Here is a 19,650-nt window from a genome sequence, read left to right as displayed (position 1 = left end):
CCTGCTTCTTGGGAGAAAAGCAATGACAAACCTAGACAGCATCTTAAAAAGTAGAGACATCACCTTGCCGACAAATGTCCGTATAGTTAAAGCTATGGTTTTCCCAGTAGTAATGTATGGAAGTGAGAACTGCACCATAAAGAAGGCTGATCGCTGAAGAATTGATGCTTTTGAATTCTGGTGCTGGAGGAGACTCTTGAGAGTCCCATGGACTGCAAGAAGATCAAACCTATCTATTCTGAAGGAAATCAGCCCTGAGTGCTCACTGGAAGGACAGATCCTGAAGCTGAGGCTCCAATACTTTGGCCACCTCATGAGAAGAGAAGACTCCCTGGAAAAGACCCAGATGTTGGGAAAGATGGAGGGCACAAGGAGAAGGGGACGACAGAGGATGAGATGATTGAACAGTGTTCTCGAAGCTACCAACATGAGTGACCAAACTGCAGGAGGCAGTGGAAGACAGTAGTGCCTGGCGTGCTCTGGTCCATGGGGTCACGAAGAGTCGGACACGACTAAACGACTAAACAACAAACTAAGCAAACGCTGTCTTGACAAAACAGGGCAGGGTCTGAAGGCACCCAATGCAGCCAACTTGCTGAAGCAAAGCAGGTCTAGGGTTGGGCAATACCTGCAGCAGAAAAAGGCCACACAGAATCCCATGCACACTACTCCAAACCCCTCAACAAATTTGTTGTTGTTGTTGTTGGCATCCACCTGTCTTGAGAGACAATGGAGTATGCCACTAGGGGTGAAGCACCAAAGTGACCTACCCGGGGCACAAGCCTGGGCACTGTGCATGGAGGTCCTGGGCTGCCCAGATGACAAGACCCGCCCATCTTGGCCTCACTGGTGTGGTCCAAAGGAAAGCAGAGCAATATGCTTGGCACCAGCTTGGTTGCAGGGGTTGCTGGAAGGAGACGTACAAGACGCCATCCAACCGTCTTAGAGACTCCATTCCAGATATGTGTAAGGTATACTCCTGAGCCTTTTCTTCTCCCAAAGATATCCCGCAAGGCAGTGAAGGTTTAGGATCAGTTTTCCTTCTCCTAGGTAGGCTAACTTCCTTGGCTGATGAACTCCATTTGCCCCCTCACTTACCTCTACAGCACATGCAGAAACCGCCGCCTTGATCCTTGGACCCACTCATCTCATCTGCTCAACTTGCCAGAGCCTGTCTTGCAGGGGGGGGAAGTCCCTAATCCCCTGAGGGTTTGAGAGCCATCAGCTACCCTCACCTGATTTAGCCAGGCAGTCAAATCCATTCCCAGGGTGTGGCCACCGTTATCACATGCTGACAGCTTCTAGGAGCCACAGGTGAGAGCTGAGTGCAGGATGGGGACTAAAGGTGGACAAACTACTGCAGAAGGAGCGCAATGTGTACCAGGACTACTGCTCCTCCCCTAACACCCCATAAACCCTGGTGGAATGCAAATGTCAATGAAAAATATTGCACCCATCAAAGAAATGATATATGTGGTAAGGACTTAAGGTTTTAACCTTTTTCTAATGGTGCAGTCCTATGACTGGATTGGATTGGATTGGATTGCAATATCACCTTTTTTGAGGTGATCCATGCAACTAATTTGACATCTTTCTCATGATGCTGCTAGTATTCCTGTCTTGCAGAGAAAACCACAGTGAAGTCCATGTTAAAATTATATAGGCAATATTGGAGTTGAGAGTTTTCCAGGTGCTTGTAGCTAGCAGCCTGCCAACATGATTTACTTACTACCTGTCCCGCAGCTCTCTATTTTACTCTGGTTATTAAGAAAATCTTTTTGATTAAGAGTCTATACAACTGCACCCCTAAAGATAACTACTAGGGAGTCAGTTCCATTGATCTTGATGGAGCAGGCATTCAAGTAAGGCTCCTGAGGTTTCGGGCTGCACACGGACTCGGATCTTTCTGCTCTGCAGATTTCCTGTTTCCACTTCAGATGTGACTGTTTATGAGTTGGTGGTCACCTAAGTATAACATTTTCTTTGCCTCTCCAAATTAAGGGGCACTCACTGCCACTTGGTGCCAACCACATCTGGAGCCCAGGCGACCCGGCAAACGGGATGAAATGCAGCAAGCCTGGAGGACTGCATGGGGCTCGTGCCAAATGAAATGCAGCTTTGTTTATTTAGAGGAACTTTCTTCCCCCTTTGAGTCCCAGACAAGGTATCTCCGAGGAGGAGCCGCGTTCCAATATTTCAATGAGCAATAAACATGTCTGGTTATTGTTACGGTGACACTTGGAAAAATAACCAATATGTCAGGATGGAGGATTGTGGGCCGATGGAGAGAAGATTGTTAATGTCTGCTGGCTTTTGGCTGGAGAGAAGAAAAGAAAAACAGCTAAGCCACTTTCTCTGGCCTCAACAGTGTTAGAAGTTGACTAAAAATTAATAATTATTTGGCTGGGAAACTTTCTGCATTCACTCTCCCTATTTATCTTTTTTAATGCTTCTGAAGATGTGATTTCTACCTGCATACAGGGATCTTTTAAAACAGGAATATAGGGGGCTGCCGTATACCCTTGTTCCACCAAGCTCAATATTTTCTGCACTGACTGGCGGAGGCTGTCCAGGGTTTCAGAGAGCGGACATTCACAGTCCTACCTGGAAATGCTGGGGACTGAACCTGGGACAGCTACAGCATGCAAAGGAGATGCTCTGCCACTGAGAAACAGTCCTTCCCCCAAACAAATCTGGTCAACCGAGAGTCACAAAGGTGTGTTCCATCACCAGCCTGTGGGTTCACCGATTGAATATGAAGCAAAAATGTGGAGGCCCCCGCAAAACAAGGGCAGGTTGAGGGAAAGAGAATTTGCTGGATGCAAAGGAAACCCTAGCCTGCATATTCTAACAGTCTTAAAGCAGAATTGAGAAAAGTCTGCAGACTGCATTTGATGCAGTTGGGAATCTCTAATAGCAAATCTTTCATCTCACACTACATTTGATCATTGTTATCCCATTGGCTTCATGAAAAAACTCTGTGGCCGAGCCTGTATCTAAATGACACTACATAAGGCATAAGGAAATTGCATTCTCGGGAATCGGATGTAATAACTCTCCTACCACCTGGGAGTGTTGTACAAAGGGCAGCAGAGGGAGGCTAGCTTCCTTGCAGCAAGTGACACTCAGGGATGCTAAGGGAGCCTCCTCCCTGCCCCCATCTCTGAGTAGCAGGTCTTCGTTGGGCAAAGAGGCTGAAATGTCACCTCCTCTGCCTCCCATCAAGTATCCAAAGCAGCTGTGAGATTGCTTGCTGCTTGAGATGATTGACAGAACTGAGAGCCAATGATAGCACCGGTTTGTTTTTCATGGGCTTTCCCCACCCTCCAAACCCCACCACTGAAGGAAGTTAAATCATATGCTGAACCTATGTGGCTTTTCTGCTTTGATCTTCCTTCCAATGGCTCCAGGGTGAGAGTGAGCACTGTCATCTCAGCTATCTCTGTTTTATCTTGTTTATGCTTAGAGAGGCCCAAGTTTATTTTTCTTCAGCTTTGGAAGGTACATTTATGAGTAGAACACACTTCAAAAAAGTCAATCCTCCCAGGCTTTACTTCACGCATATCTGCTGGGTTCTTCTGGTGTTTTAGTTGCTGTTGTGCATTACAATGAACACTAATATTACCTGTGTATCTTTATAGCATGGCATTATGGTCCATGCTGTTTGGCCTAGAAGGAGTCAGCACAATATGTATATATACTGGAGGAGAAAGTGTCGCCACCAGGGAGCTGTAATCTTGCACTAACAGAGGGGAACAGATCAGGCTTCAATGTCTAGAACTGGTCAGTCTGACTATGATTGCCTGCCCAAGTGTTTTTTGGCAGCCAATCCCAGTCACCAACAAGGTATTGCCAGAGAGAATTCTTGAACACACAACAACTTTTGCATCCAATGCAAAACCATACAAAAAAAGATCATAGCAAAGCGGTAGGGCATCTGTTTTGCATGCAGAAGGTCCCAAGTTCAATCCCCAGCATCTCCAGGTAAGGCTAGGTGAGACCTCTCTGAAATCCTGGAGAGCTGCTGCCAGTCAGTGTTGACAATACTGAATTCAATGGACCATTGATGTGACTCCAGATAAGGCAGCTTCTTTGGTTCTAAGAATGTAGTGCGGGAGGAGTAATTTGGATGGCCTAGGAGCAGTCCTTGTGCGGCCTGCAATTTTCATACATGAGCAGAAGAGCACAGTGTGGTGTAGTGGTTAAGAGCGGTAGACTTGTAATCTGGTGAACCGGGTTCGCGTCTCTGCTCCTCCACATGCAGCTGCTGGGTGACCTTGGGCTAGTCACACTTCTCTGAAGTCTCTCAGCCCCACTCACCTCACAGAGTGTCTGTTGTGGGGGAGGAAGGGAAAGGAGAATGTTAGCTGCTTTGAGACTCCTTCGGGTAGTGATAAAGCAGGATATCAAATCCAAACTCTTCTTCTACCAAAGTAGTCTGGAGAGAAAGGATCCATTTTTTGTTGCTGCTGCTGCTGTGCATCTGGCAGTGGATCTTCTCTTCCGCAGCAGCATTGGCAAATGGGAGGGAGGGGAAGGAGCACATGGCGACACAGGCAACTCCCTTAGGCAAATTGAGAAAGAAAAAGGAGAGGGCACACCCTCCAACGTTTCTCCAATGAAAATATCCTAAGGAACATCCTAAGGAAAAGCGGGACATTCTGGGATCAAATCAGAAATCAGGATGGCTTTTCTAAATCAGGGACATCTGTGGAAAATAGGGACACTTGGAGGGTCAGAGAGGACGCCACCCCTCTATCTCTCTCTCTGTTTGCCTAGGTGACTTGCCTGTGTCATCGTGTCTTCTGGTAATGCATATCAGGAAGTGGAATGAAAAAGGCTAAATATGGCTTTTTCTTTCTTTCTTTTTGTGAGAGTGGCACAAATACAATAACTAGGCCTGAGCCTAGCACCTTTGGAGAACTGACTGCTCTTCAATCCTGACTCCAGTCTTTCAGAACCAATTTTGCTATACATGAAAGAGTTGCTCCCAGATCTCCCAGATGTTGCTTCCTGACATTTCCACTTGAACAAGCGGGAATCAGAAACACTTTGCCTATCTACTGCAAATGTTCTAGCAAGTGGTATTTCATTAGGTACCAACCCACCCCTCTTATAGGGATGCAGTACTGAAGTTGCTTGGGGACTGGGACTGCCCATGGGTGTGTTTCCTTTCCACCTGCTCAACCTTCATGCTTGTAAATGAACGGTTGATTACCGCCATAAGTCTAATCAGCACTTCCTTCTCACGAGAAGACTCATCCTGTGCCCAGGAACTTCTTACTGTGAAGGGAAATGAGGAACAGGCAGGACCGGTGCTAGGGTTTCTTGCGCTCTAGGCGAGACCACCTTCTGGCGCCCCCCCTTGCCTGCCCCCCACCAAAGCCTGCTTTAGCGGGAGGTGGGGGTGGTGGAGAGGCAAGCAGCAGTTTCTCCGCTGTAGCAGAGAAGCTGCTGCTCGCTCGCCCCGCCCCCTGCCCAAGCCTGCTTTAGCAGGAGCCGGGGGGTGTAGGGGGCAAGCAGCACCTCTCCGCTACAGCGGAGAAGCTGCTGCTAGCCCGTCCTGCCCCCCCAAGCCTGGCCGGCGCCCCCTCCATTTTGGCGCCCTAGGCAATTGCCTAGTTCGCCTTAATGGACGTGCCGGCCCTGGGAACAGGGGCGTACTTTTTTACCTGTTGCCATTTCAGGCTTTGCTCTCTAGTTGTTGAGGCCATTTAAAAAGTCAACATTGTAAAGTAATCCCAGTTATCATATGTGTCAGTTTCATTTTTCAGGGTTCTCTTCTCTCAGTTTGGATTAGAACGTGGAGCTGAACACAAAAAGCCAGACCCTGCAAAGGATCAAGATAAAGCATCCCTGTATGTGATACGGTTAAAAAGAGGAAAGTGAAACACTTTCATCTTGTTCTATAGATATATCCCACGTGGGCCTATCTATGGAGCCTGGTGTGCTCTGATCCCTGCGGAGGCCGTCTCCCTGCCTGCCCTCTCTGCACTTATCACAGGAACAGAGGGACACAAGCAGCATTATCACATTGAAAGGCTCAGAACGGCATTTTCCTTTCATGCAGAAAGTGACACTGAACACAGAGCAAAACATACTCACTCACATTGCGACAAGGTGGCCTGCCATCTGTGTCCAGCAGGGTTTAAAAGGTGGAGATAACTGGGCTTTTGGTGTGCCATTAGAAAAGCTGACAACACAGTCGGATATGATCAGTATCACTTTCTGTATCTAAAAATAAAAATATGGGACGGGGGCTGGCATAAGCAGCACCAGGAAATGTCTCACCTGCATTACCAAGGCACTGCGGTTCACTGAAGGAACTCTCATTGCCTTTCTCATGACATATCCTGCTAACATGCTATTCCTAAAACGGGCAAAAGAGGATGTCTTTTGTTGAAGCGAGTTGCTGGAAGATGCAGCCTTGCAAGCCCATACAGGGCCCTTTGTTCCATCACAGGTATTTGGAGCAAAAATGCAGTGAAATGGAATGTGGTATCAATACTGAAGTATTGCCTTTTGTGGCCTGCTTGCCAAGGTCATTGTTGAGCAGGAGGGTATGCAGTCCTGCCTATCGTGTGATATGTAGGTGTTCAGGTCCTTTCCAGTTCTTTGCTATGAGTAGTTGTGCCACCACCAGGAGAAAAGTGATGAGTTCCTTATAAAGTAAATTGAGCTGATTTTCTTTATATATTGTTCCTTGGATTACATTGTACACGATGATTTGCAATATTGCTTATTTGCACATATACACTTTCCCAGAATGGTTGCACATGAACACGTGTGGAATGTCATACCAACTGCCTTACATCCTCTCCAACACAGTGGTGAAGATGTTTTATCTATGTAACTGTATCTTAAAGGTGTTAAATGCCATCTATAACTTAAAAGAATTATCTCTTACATGGGTTGATCTGATCTTAAAAAGTTTTTTTGCCCTTAAGATGTTCCAATCAACCTCTCCAATTTTGGTACCTAGGCCTGTTTCCCATAATAGTTTGGTTGTTGAGCATTGTCCAAGAGTCAGATCATTGAGTATTTTCTACAGTATCTGACTGCTAAATTTTGAAGCTGCTTTCGCATGGGGTGAGCATTATATTTTGTTACTGCAGAAATTCCTGATGCTAATTCTTTCCTTTTCACAGAACAATTTTACCCTGGAATGCTCCATAACTTGACCCTATAGGACACTGCCATATCTGATCTCATTCATTCATTCATATGACTTCCTTGGCTTTCCTGATCATTTGGACTAATGCCTTTGTACTGTGCGTTTCTTTTTCCCACACACAACTCTCACGAAATAGCCATGAAAATTTTGAGTTCAGCACATGTCAAAGCCAGACTGTATTTGCCTTTATTTGATCTTTAATTAAATGGGTCGTCTAAAATAAATGACCAGGAACTCAAACTAAAGTTGCTTTCAGCAACTACTTAAACATTCAGTTTCCACAAATATTAAGGACAGCTTAAGCGCTGAAATGTTTATGGAAAATTTGAATGAAAAAGGCAGATCTGAATTAGGTCCCCACCCCAGTTTACACAAGTGTGTGTGGATGTTTTTCCATGGGCCTCATGCTGTTAATTCCATGAGAAATGACAGAAGGTAAGGAAAGGATGGTGTAAAGCCAGCAAATAATAACATTTCCAATAAATTTGCCCATCAGTTGTTGAACAAACACAGCAGAGTTTTGAAGCAATAAAAATATTTAACTGTAACCTGAGCCTTGGAGTCAAATGAGAGCTAAAGCTTGTTTTTCATTCTTAAAAACTGGACGTGTTTCACAATGAATACAAAGTTTCCACTTCTGATAATACTTTAGGGCAGATTGCCAGATTTAAAACTGTTGCCTTAAAGGAGTAGAAGGTCAACTGAATTATTGAAAGGCTGAATGACTTAAGACAAGGAAAGGGAGCTTTTCACTGATGGCAGAAAAATACCGTTTATCCTGCAAACTGAATATTAAATCTAGCCGTCCAGGACAGCCAGAGTCTGTTTCTACTCAGCTGGGCTGCCTAAACTTTAAAATATAGTTACTATTGTGGAGGGTTTTCTCACTGAGCTCTCAGTGAGCTACTTTGCGATCATTTTGAAATGCCAGTTGTTTTGTCCAAAAAGTCTGGAGCAGAGTGAGCAGAGACACATTTATACCAGTCCATTTGAGAATGCAGTTCACATGCAAAGCTGTTTTCCATGTGTGGATTGCTCTCCATATATGACCCTGCAGGCCTGGGGCCAAATTCAGCCTTCTGACCCTCTCTATCTGCCCTCAGGTGCCACCTCCTCCTCAACCATGGCCTCTCCCCAGACCACACCCCTCAGCCACACAAATTTGCACTTCCCTTGAGTGCTTTGGCCTGACTGGCCACGCCCTTGAACTCTGATAAATGCCTCTTGCTTGCTGGGATGGCAGATAGAAAGGCATGTGTGAGCTTCTGTAACAGTAGCTGACTGCATTAAGGTAAATTTTACATTTGTTGCTTGCCCCCTTTTGCATCTGTTCTGGCCCTCCACTGGAATGATGATGATGTGCAACCCATCTGACTGGGTTGCCCCAGCCACTCTGGGTGGCTCCCAATAAAACTAAAAAATAATAATAAAAATCAAACATTAAAATCTTCCCCATACAGGACTGCCTTCAAATGTCTTCTATTTTGTCAAATAGTTGTTTATTTCCCTGACATCTGATGGGAGGGCATCCCATAGGGCAGGCACGACTACGGAGAAGGCCCTCTGCTTGGTTCCCTGCAACCTGACTTCTCGCAGTGGGGGAACTGTCAGAAGGCCCTCGGAGCTGGATCTCTGAAAAATGCTTGGGTTTTGGAAAGTCTCCAGGGGATCTTCCTCTCTATGTACTTAAGCCTTTGGATGTGGTGGTGACGATAGCTAACGAAAATAGCAGCAGCAGCAACAGGGTGTGGCCCACCTGGTTTCCTCCCTCTGCTTTCGAGAGGAGCTGTGCATACCTACAGGCAGGCTTGCATCTGCAGCTTGTCTATTCTCAGCCTCGCTGGATTGCAGCCAGCCAGCCATTCCCAGCCCTTTCCCAGCTGGCATGCGTGCCTGAGCCACTTGGCAGGCGACAGCCACCACATGCATCTGACGGTGGCATTTTTAGAAACACCACAGTGATGAACTCACCCTCCCGTTTGGAGGAAGCGTCTTAATGCGGAAAGCATCTCTCTCCAATAAGCACATTCCCCATCCCACATCAATTCATTGAAATGTTATTTATGTTCTCTGCACACAAGTCATTCTATTGTCTTTAGGACAGTCTAATTTGAGGCGGATACTGCTTTGGGTGCAGGGTGACTTCTCCCCCCCCCCCATGTGCAACATGTTAAGCGGTGCAAACAAATGTACTTTGCAACCGAAAAAGGTGGGTGATCTAAGCAACAGGTTTCGCCATGGCCATTTATGGCAAGTGGTTGCCAGCCTTGGTTCGGTAGAAGCAACTGCCTATGGGCAAGTCTGCATCTCCTGCATGATAGTTGTACGGTGATCAGACCTCCACAACAGTGGCTACATGCCAGCCTGGGTAGGTTTGCTATAACAGCTAATTGTTAGACAAATTGTTTTAAGTGATTGTTTAACTAAGTTGCTAAAAAATAAATGAATCATTTACTTTTTTTTTTTTGCAAAACTGTGCAGAGATTTTTTGTTTTGCTTTTACTTCCATTGAACGTTTAGCACAACAAAATTACATTGAAACTTATTACAGACTGCAGGGGTCCACGATGCTTCTAATGACAACAGTTGCATTGTATTATATGAAGACAGCATACAAATCAGCAGCCAAATCGCAAAAGTTAACATAAGATGACAAATAGGAACCATCCCTCCCTGAAGTCTCCTCCTTGTATTTTCCCACTCCCTAGCCTACCTTGTTAACTTTTCAACATGGGCTGGATGCCAAACACAAATTACCCCCTTCAAATAGGGTTAAGTTTCCACCCCCTTCCAATTTTGCTGTATTTTCATGCATACTATAAGCAGCATATACTGCAACGAGCATTTCAGCTTTAAACAATAGCTACCCCTTTTGGACATCCACAATATGGGTTCCATCTGAGGTTAAGCATCAGATGCTATGGTGGACAGAGAATACTTGTGCAAAGGTCAGAACTTACAGGATTTTGGGTACCAAAAGTCCTTTGCATGAGAATGAAGAGAAAAGGTTCTGAGATGGACCACACAGCGAAGACACTGAAACATGCCGGGCAGACATTTCAGCCCATTAGTTTGATTTAAGTGTTGGGCATCTCTTCATCAGAGGCATTTACACTGGCACAAGATGAAATAGCGCTGGAAGTTTTATGAAAGGAAGGAAGGAAGGAAGGAAGGAAGGAAGGAAGGAAGGAAGGAAGGAAGTTATTTAGTTACAAATAGATAAAAGAAAGAAAAGTACAGTATTTGAAAACACACTCATAGTGTGCTAAGATACTAGGAAAAAGAAAAGGAGAGGTGGTTTGTTTTTATAATTTGTGATTTTAATAAATATATTACACTACCATGCAGTAGTGCTGATAATGAAGATATGCATGTCTGCTTTCATCAAATCCATATTCGAACCCCCCCCCCCCCATGAATGGCATTCATAAAGAAAAATTATCCACATTGTTTGCTGAGCAACAACACAATGTTGGAATTTCATCAGTAGTGTCAAACACTTTTGAACAAAAACTATTAATGGTTGAAAACTTTTTTCTAGGTTGCTTCCACGTTGCCAACCTAAATTATGCAGTGCAATGCAGAGTCTTTTAAAAATGTTTTAAACATTTTTAATTTAATTTGTATTTGTATTAACTTTTTGGTGCTTGCTGCCCCGGTCTCCTTCGAGAGGAAGGGCAGGCTAATAATAAAATAATAATAAATGAATAAATCTATTACAGGTGCAGAGCTGTGTGTGTATGCAGAACAGTTAACAGCTGAGAACCTTCTCTACTCAGCAACTTAGCTGGATGCACATTGTTTGGGGTGCATGGCAACATGTTCAGCCATTACCTGAAAGACGCTGCACATAGCAGCCAGTGGCCCAGCTTAGACCAGATCCCAGGAAGCAAGCAACTCATGCCGTGTTAGCATAGCCTGCATCCATAGCTTTGGGCTCAGCTAATGGCCATCTGTGTGTCATGGCTGTGGACAGTATCTGACGCTGCAGTTCCACTGGCACAGCCGACTTCCATGGAGCAAACGTCTTCCTCTCTTGTTCCCTCCAGCTGCCCACCACAAGACCAAGTCTGGAGGGTTGGGGGACCATCCAGAACAAATTTAGAGGCAGCGCAGTGGGAGGAGAGAACGCTGAAGTCCTGTCGTGTCAGTGGAATGCTGCTGGCCCGACACTGAATACAACCCTGCGTGCAATATGTACCCTGTTGAGAGCTGACAGGGAAGGAGGAGAGGGGCTCTATAGTGTCTTACAGGGATTTCCTTCCATGCTCACAGGCCTGCAGTGGTGCAGCTGTGGCCACAGGAAGGCATGCATGATGCCACCGACCTGTAATCCTGCAAGATATCCCAATGCCTTTTAAACTGATGAGGGAACAGGAAACGGACAGGGAAGTTTCAAGAACTGATATGCCAAGCAATTTATCCAAAGATCATCATCAGGCCTCCATAGCAAATAGTAGAATGAAGCAAATGGACTGACCTGAGCTGCACCCTTAAGATAAATAGATGGACAAAGAAAGATATATTTACAATAATGCCAGTTATGGAGAGATTTTAGAACTCACCTCATTGCTACTTTGATTTGTGGAAACAACTGAAGTAAAAGTCATTTCTGTAACTCAAAGGGCGACGTTTTCTCCTTCAGTTCATAAGGCATTTTCTTTAAAAAAAAAAAAGGACTTCCTGCTCTATCTGTATTCAAATACACTTTATTAAAGGAATGTATCTAAATGTATTTTCAGTAATACCGTCCCCCTCCTCTCAGGAACCGATATCTGGAGGAAGGAAGTGGAATACACATTCCAAGCCAAAGACAAGAGAGAGGCTTAATATGTCTTCCACCATCCACTTCAGAACTGACACCTGCCACTCTCGGAGAAACATGTCATATTCTTATTGTTCCTCTCCCTAACCTGCAGCTCATTTAGCTTACATAAGCAAGTCTAAATCTTCACAGACTGCTAATATGTTCTGTTTATGAACGTTTATGAAGGTTGTCCTGATGAGAAGAGTGTCAGGTCTTTGTAAGAAAGCCTCCATTCATCCTTCCCCACAGTCATGCTTCCTCTCTTCATTTGAGAATACTACAAAAAGGGGAACAGTCTCTTCTTCAGGATGTAAAGCACGGTGGCCAAAAACAAGGCAAGGGCCAGAAAGATGAGCAGTTTATCCGTCAGCTCCCTGCGGTTGTACTTGGTAATGAGCTTCCGTCCCAGCTGTATTGTCCCGGACATGGATTTGAATTCCTCGTTGGCATCCAGTATGGTTCGTGAAGAACTGACTGAAAAGAGAAAATGCAACATTTCAGCCCAGAGTTTCAAAGGCACTATCAAAAGCACACATACTATGCAAGTCCACTTTGGGTCCTGTAGCACAGAATACAACACACCAATGCAATAGGTACATTGGCTCAAAGACCCATGGAAGCAGGCTGTAGAACTTTTCCATTTGAGAAAAGCCGAGGACAAGTCTGGTGAAGAAAACGCAGCACAAAGGAGATTGTTCCATTAGTGCAAGCATATCTGCTTGCCTGATGGAATGATGTCCGCTCTCCTTCCCCAACCCACCAGAGCAGATTTGGGGAAGGTGTGGGGAAAGACATGCAGCAGGAGGGGGGAAATCCTGTTGTGTTAGAAGAAGTCTAGCTTCCGTTAGAAAAATGGGTTAGCTGAATACAGCCCAACATTTGCCTTCATCCAAGGACCACCACAGTCCAAATGGCATTGCATTTTTCTGTGGAGCCCCATTCTTAAAAGACAAAAGTCAGAGCTGGCCCATACCCATAAGTGAAATTGATCGTGATAAGCAAGTCTCCCCGTTGCAATTAGAAAAATCTAATCTCAGTCCAAAATATCATAATGAGGCCAGATGGAATGATACCAACTGGCTAAGTAGAAAAGACATAATTGGCAATGGGAGTAAATGTAGGTTTACTGTCAATGGTGTGCTACCCGCTGCAAAAAATGACAGATACTGCAATGTTGATGTTACTTGATAACAGGCTTTGTGGGATTTCCAATGTGGATGTTTAAAAGCCAACATGTCCGTTTTCACCAGCTGCTAATTTAGCAGAGAGTGGAAAATTTTGAAACTGAAAAGAAAAGAGTTAAGATGATACTGTTTTGATACAAACAAAGTTAGAATGTGGATCAGGAGCTGTTTAAAAATCAATCATGATAATACCTTGGGGAGAAATTTAATACAGCACTAAGGAGATCACTTTATCAATGCAAACATATTTGCTTGCCTGATGGAACTATCTCCTCCTCGCTCCCCTTGTGGACTGTTCATGGGTTCTCCCAATCCTCAAGGAAGGCACTGGGGTTAGGGGAAGCCCTGTTGCACCAGCGGAAGTCCTTGCACAGGTTTCCACTAGCAGGACCACTTAGTTGAATATGACCCACGGACTTCCTAATACACACAAGTTGCCCTGATGTCCAGCACCTTTTCTCTTAAGTGAGCGAAAGGTCATTTTTTAGTCTTTCTGTCTTGCAGAAATGTCAAGTAAACTAAAAACATGTGTGTTGATCATAATAAATTGCACAGCTTTGCAACAAAATATCTTGCAAGAAGTGGCCCTAAAATGAACCACTGTACAGGGCTTCAGTTTCCATTATGGGAGGTAAATTAAAACACACACTAATGGCAAAATGTTTAGAAGCAAGCAGCTAAGGAACCAGTATATTCCTACATAGGTGGCCCCAAAAGGGCATTTCAGTTTGCAAATACATTTTGCTTGTGAATGAAATTTTATCAGAACCAAATACGTTTCTTTGCCATTTTATTTTCCAACCAAAGAGAAAAGTTTTGTCATTCTCATGGTACATGAATGATTGAGGTTGCTTATCATGGGAAGTGACAACTCTGGGCTTCCTGACTCCAGATTATTTATTGCTTGCTGCTGTAAGGACTTCTTCATTTTTTCATCATGGCAACATTTTAATGGTGGATAAAGTACAGCTGGCTTTTTCAAGACGAGTGACCTTTGCTAGCTATACCTCAACCAAACAGGATGGACTATTTAACAGAGGACAGTCTCACTGCCAAGACTGTCACTTAGTGAGAGAGGAAGCATACAATGAGGAGCTGCAGACAACCATCGACCCTGGAGGGAGAAGGAAGAGAAGAGGCGGACACTGCATTTTTTGTATCCACCCCTTCTGTTTCTCCCAGCAAAGAAAAGGCAGAAGGTCCAGCTGGTCCACTTTCCAAATGACCCACGAATTTTAACAGCAGATTTGATATACAGTTTTGAGGGCTGAAAACTGTCAGGCCAAGCTCTGGCTTTCTAATGCAAAGCCCAAAACTCTTTTAGAAATGCTTTAAGACATTGTTTGAGTTGAGTGAAAGAAGTTAATGTGGGTGGGAGTTAACTATTGGTGCACTTTAAAGAGAAAAGCCCCATTTGAAACACATGCATGTTCTTCAGAATCCATACTGTGGAGGTCTGGATTTGATACATGGTATCCTGATGTATGATATGATATGATGATATGACATGACTTGACATATTATACGATAATATCAACATGCTGGTTAGGGAAAAGGGAGCTTTTTTTTTCATAGCTAGTGAAGTAGCCAAGTGAGCTACTGGAGGAGGGAATCAATCACGTTGTTTCTCCTCTGCCAATTCACTGCATTTCTGTGCTTCCCGGCATAGGATTAAATATTTAGGCAGAGGAGGCAGCGAGAGAAAAGGAAGTGGGGGAGTGGGAGAAAGAGAAGGTATGTACTTTTGTGTTTTTATATTGTAAACCACCCTGTGATCTTTGGATAAAGGGCAGTATAGAAATTTAATAACTAAAGGGAGTTTAATAACAACACGGCAGATCTGGAGGGTGGCAACATGAGAACAGACATTTTCAGTAATATCTTCCTGCTTGTGGAAGGTATTTAAAATGTTATTGGTTGGTTTGCTGTAAATTTAAGTGTTTATACTGTGTTGTAAGTTGCATTGGTGAGTAAAGCAACCATTATTATTATTATTATTATTATTAACCAAAACTGCACTCTCTGGTCATTTACTTACCTAAGGTCTGCATCGTCTCCTCACTCTGCCGTACCTGCTGAGACATCATCCTGCTAATACCCATCAGGTTCTCTGTGATGTTACTGGCCCCCTCTGCCAAACTTTCCTTTGTAGTTTTTCTAAAAGAAAAAAGGGGGTGGGAATCAAACTTAATATAAAAACAAAATTATATTCCCGATTACTCAAAATGCTTCAAAAGCGATGGGAACCATAGAGCTGGAAGATATCGGCCAAGCATTCAGATATACATACAAATGCAAGCATATGCCTTTAATCTTCTGTTTCAAAATAAGTCATAAATTAGAAATCAGGGCAAATTATTCATACAAGGTTTAGGTTAATCTTTAAACATTTCGTCCAAAATAGCCATCTGGCTGAACTACAGGTGTAAAATTAAAATGTAATCAAATATCAATAGATCTAACTTGGCACAATGGCAAGCAACCATTTTAATGATCCGAGATAATGTTTTCTCCTTACTGTGCAATCCTATTCAGAAGCCAATAAGTTAAACGGGGCCTGCTTAGTCAGTAGAGCATGACTCAGGGTCGCAGATTCAAGCCCCATGTTGGGTGGAAAATTTCTGCCTTTGCAGGAGGTTGGACTAGATGATCCTCGTGGTTCCTTCCAACTCTACAAGTCTATGATTCTACTCCTAGGTAGGTGGGCATAAGACTGCAAATAGTGACCTCCTAAAGCAGAGCTTGACACAAAAGGCTTGGGAAGTCCCACCACATAACACCTGGCAGCCGAATTCCACAGTTATAAAAGGACTGTGTACCTTTGTCGTAAAGGATCTCCACCTCGAAGCAGTTCATCTTTCTCTGCATTGTCAATGGCAATTTTGCAAGCTAGATTTGCCTTCCTCCAGGCTGTCTGATTGCTGAAATTATTAATATAGTGAGATTTAGCACAATGGCGATAGAAACACCTCTGTCTGTATCCAGAGCAAAGCAACAAAGATAACTGCATACATTAAAAATATAACACTCCATTATTATTTGACATAATTAACAACAATCATTAACGGACATCCTATATCAACACTATTAACAGCTGCATCATGCATTTTCCTCACCTTTTTATGTTCCACTCTTATCTGAATACTATGAGAACGCTGTTCCTGGCTCTACTGTCTGTTCAACAATGAAAAGGTCTGGATGTCCAAAGAAATTAATAACAGTCCATCCTATTCTCTGGAAGGTTGCTAAGGACACTCACAACATTGGATGGATGCCCTGAATTATGCAGCTATCATTGAACTCAATGGGACTTACTTCTGAGTAGAGGTATAGCCAGTACAGTGCTGTGAGTCTAACCTAGACACCCTCCATGCTGTCACTGTTGCACACAAGTGTTATCTATGCCAAACATGTGTCAGAGCTCTAAGTTTGTCGATGCTGACACCAAGTGAGGGTTGGGAGGAAGGGGATACAAGATCTCAGCCTAAGCACTTATTGGGAAGAATCCTATGTTGCACAGACTCCTGCTCACACAAGAGGACTTTACCCTCCCTGTCTCCTCCCCTGCAGGCCCCCACATGCCCCCCAAATCTGCTCCAGAGGTCCCTCAACTCTCAGGAGTAGATTATGAGGGCTGCAGGAAGGAGGAAAGGAAGGTGGTCTTGTTGTGCAAGTGGAAGTCCATTTTGCTTGCACATGGACACAGCATTGGATACAGCCCAGTGGTAAACAATATTTAGGGTTTTACTGACCTGAGCATTTGCTTCTTATGGTTCTCTACCTCTTGGAGCAATGCTTGCTTTTCTGATTCTCTATCTTGTTCCTTCGCCATCTGTTCAAGCTCCTAAAGCAGATTCGTGAACAACAGATGCATATTATCATTTTTAATATTATTTTTATTCAATTTTAATACAAGCAACAACAAAATTCATTACTACGTTGTCCCTACTTGGTAATAAAGTCTCGCTGTTATCTTGGGTATTTCTTTCCTAATCAAATTATACACAGTTATTCTTTTAGCACATCCTTTTCAGCAGAAAGATAGCTGGGTCTTTGGTGCTGCTAAGGTCACATTTTGCTTATGAGTGACAGAAATGGGAACCAGGTTTCTAAAAAGCTGTTATGCTTAGTGACATGCTATTTTCAACAATCAGTTTTGCCGTAACAGAAAAGGGAGCTTATTTGTGGCTCAGTTGGCAGAGCATGAGACTCTTAATTTCTAGGTCATGGGTCTGAGCCCCACATTAGGCAAGGGATTCCTACATTGCAGGGGATTGGACTAGATGACCCTCATGGTCCTTTCCAACTCTACAATTCTAGGATTTAGCAACTCCCCACCCACCCCAAAAATCTATTTATTCCTCACCTGTATTCTAAGCCGTAAATGCTGAAACTTTTCCTTTACTTTGGCATTCAGTTCTGTAAGTGTACTTACAGGTCCCATACAATCCCGAATGTCCTAAAAGAAATAACAAGCAGTGTATAGAATAAACACATTTTTACACTGATGTTCTCTTGGGCTGCCAGCTTGATTGTTTTAAATATAAAGTGTTACTTTTTAAAGAAAACAAAATGTTTATTTTAAATGTTGAAATTGCAACCACCAATAGGTTGCAAATTGACACAGAAATACCTTCCATATTATCTACAAGCAATGTGAATTTAGTCCTAAAGGCTGCCCTGACTGCTACAAAACGTTACTGATGTGCTTCATGCAAAGATGTTACATGACAATCCTACATATAAATCAATTATTTACAAGGGATGCACACTCACTGTGCAGGTACACCTCTTTATGGCTTAGCCATGCGTGAGCACGCAACAGTTTAAATGCATGCAATGTAAATCAATGGTTAACATTTACAACTCTAATTCCTACTTGGAAGTGCCTTCTCTTTATGAATTTGCTGGCATATAAAGTGGCCCCCTCTGAGCCTATTTTTGGAAGCTAGGGAAGCCTGGCATGGTGAGAACTGAACTGAAGGGGAAGAGAAGGAAGGAGCAGAGGGCATGCTTGTTTCATCACATTACTGTACAGAACTGAATCAAACTGCTTAAAAGTTTCAGCATTGAAAACTGATGCCCAAGCTGCCCGCATGAAGTTGTAACCATGCTAGTGGGTACCCCCTGATGGGTACTAAATATGTTTTTCATATCATTAAGAAGCTGGTTGTGCTGGAAAGCTACAGCAACATCATTGCGTTGTTGTCTGCCGACCATGGGAAAGAGCAGGAGGCAAACAAGAATTAGTTATCTACAGTGTGATGAAATTCTCAAATGTTCTTATCCCTACCAAAGGTTTCTCACATAGCAACATTGCACAAGGCCCTCCCACCATCAGACACCCCAGCTCCCAGTGCCGCCTCCAACCATGGCACAGAAGAGAGAATATCACACTGTGAGCAGATTTCTTCCAACACAGAGCTGAAGCTGGGAGGAACTTTCCCTATCGTGGAAACTTTCAAAGGCACCTCTCCAGGCTCTGAGCCTGACACCTCTGCAGCTAAAAAGCTGTGAGGAAGAACTGCCATCGCACCAATCATGCGGCATCTTAAAGACTTAACTGCATCTTCTGCGGCACGTGGAAATTTGTGTGGATCATCAATCGCGTGGAATGTCACCCCTAAACTGGCATTTGTGAGCATCTTGAGAAGTGCACGCTAGCGCCCCACAGCGGGCATCGTTGCAAATGCCACGTGACTCCGCTAGGCGGCAGGCGGAGGAGGGGGCAGCGCTAAGGGAACATGGTTGTCCAAAGGGGGCGTGGCCACGAATCCCCCACCCACCCCGGCATAACAAAAGACGGAAGTGCGTCTCTAAAGAAAAGCGCGTAGCTGCCCGTCGCCCGCGATGTATTGACCGAGGCCGGGGGCTGCTGTACCTGCACCGCCGCCTTAATCTCGAGGTCGAATTTCACGATCTCTTGGTTGCAAACTCGAACCGGCACGTCACCGGCGGCCGCCATCTTGGGAGGAACTACGGCGAACGCAAAGGGGACAAGAGCAGAATTTCGAAACGCGGCCTCTCCACCCCGCCCTGGTAGGCGGTGCCAACAAGCAGGACAGGGAAGAAAACAAACCGGCGGCAGAAGGAAGGCGGCCGAGGAGGCTCCTCCTTTTCGGAAGCCAGCCACACCACCCACACCACCCCGTGAGCCTCTCCCCCAGTCTGCATTCGTCGGTCTTTAAGCCGTTGCAAGACTCGCCTTGCTCTTTGCTGCTTGGTTGCATTTGCTGTCACGGGGGGAGAACCATACATCTCCCCGGCAGAGCCATTCTTAGAGCAGACTGGCTGTGAAAAAACAAATAGGGTTTTGAATTAGCCACAATTAACTTAACTCACATGGGTTTCAAAGGATCTGCTCAATGCACGACTAACGTCTGGATTCAACCATTTATTATTATGGTACAGCCCCTTGGAATGATCTCCCCAGGGAGCCTTAATTTGGCACAGAATCTGGTGACTTTTTGGTGGGACTTGTAGCT

The 19,650-nt window shown here is 44.4% G+C and overlaps 1 protein-coding gene across 1 annotated transcript; it reads right to left on the bottom strand.

Moving 5' to 3' along the window:
* Window positions 1-11,841: 11,841 nt before the first annotated feature.
* Window positions 11,842-19,197, bottom strand: BNIP1 (BCL2 interacting protein 1). Its single transcript, XM_033139958.1, has 6 exons — window positions 19,047-19,197; window positions 17,532-17,624; window positions 16,918-17,009; window positions 15,985-16,086; window positions 15,204-15,322; window positions 11,842-12,455 (listed from the first exon to the last, which is right to left on the bottom strand). Exons 1-6 carry the CDS (start codon window positions 19,128-19,130, stop codon window positions 12,259-12,261), a joined length of 687 nt encoding a protein of 228 aa, XP_032995849.1. The 5' UTR covers window positions 19,131-19,197; the 3' UTR covers window positions 11,842-12,258.
* Between the last annotated feature and the right edge of the window lie 453 nt (window positions 19,198-19,650).

The sequence above is a fragment of the Lacerta agilis genome, chromosome 2 (genome assembly GCF_009819535.1).
Source record: "Lacerta agilis isolate rLacAgi1 chromosome 2, rLacAgi1.pri, whole genome shotgun sequence".
Lineage (NCBI taxonomy): Eukaryota > Metazoa > Chordata > Lepidosauria > Squamata > Lacertidae > Lacerta > Lacerta agilis.
This window is presented reverse-complemented; position numbering and strand designations above follow the sequence as displayed.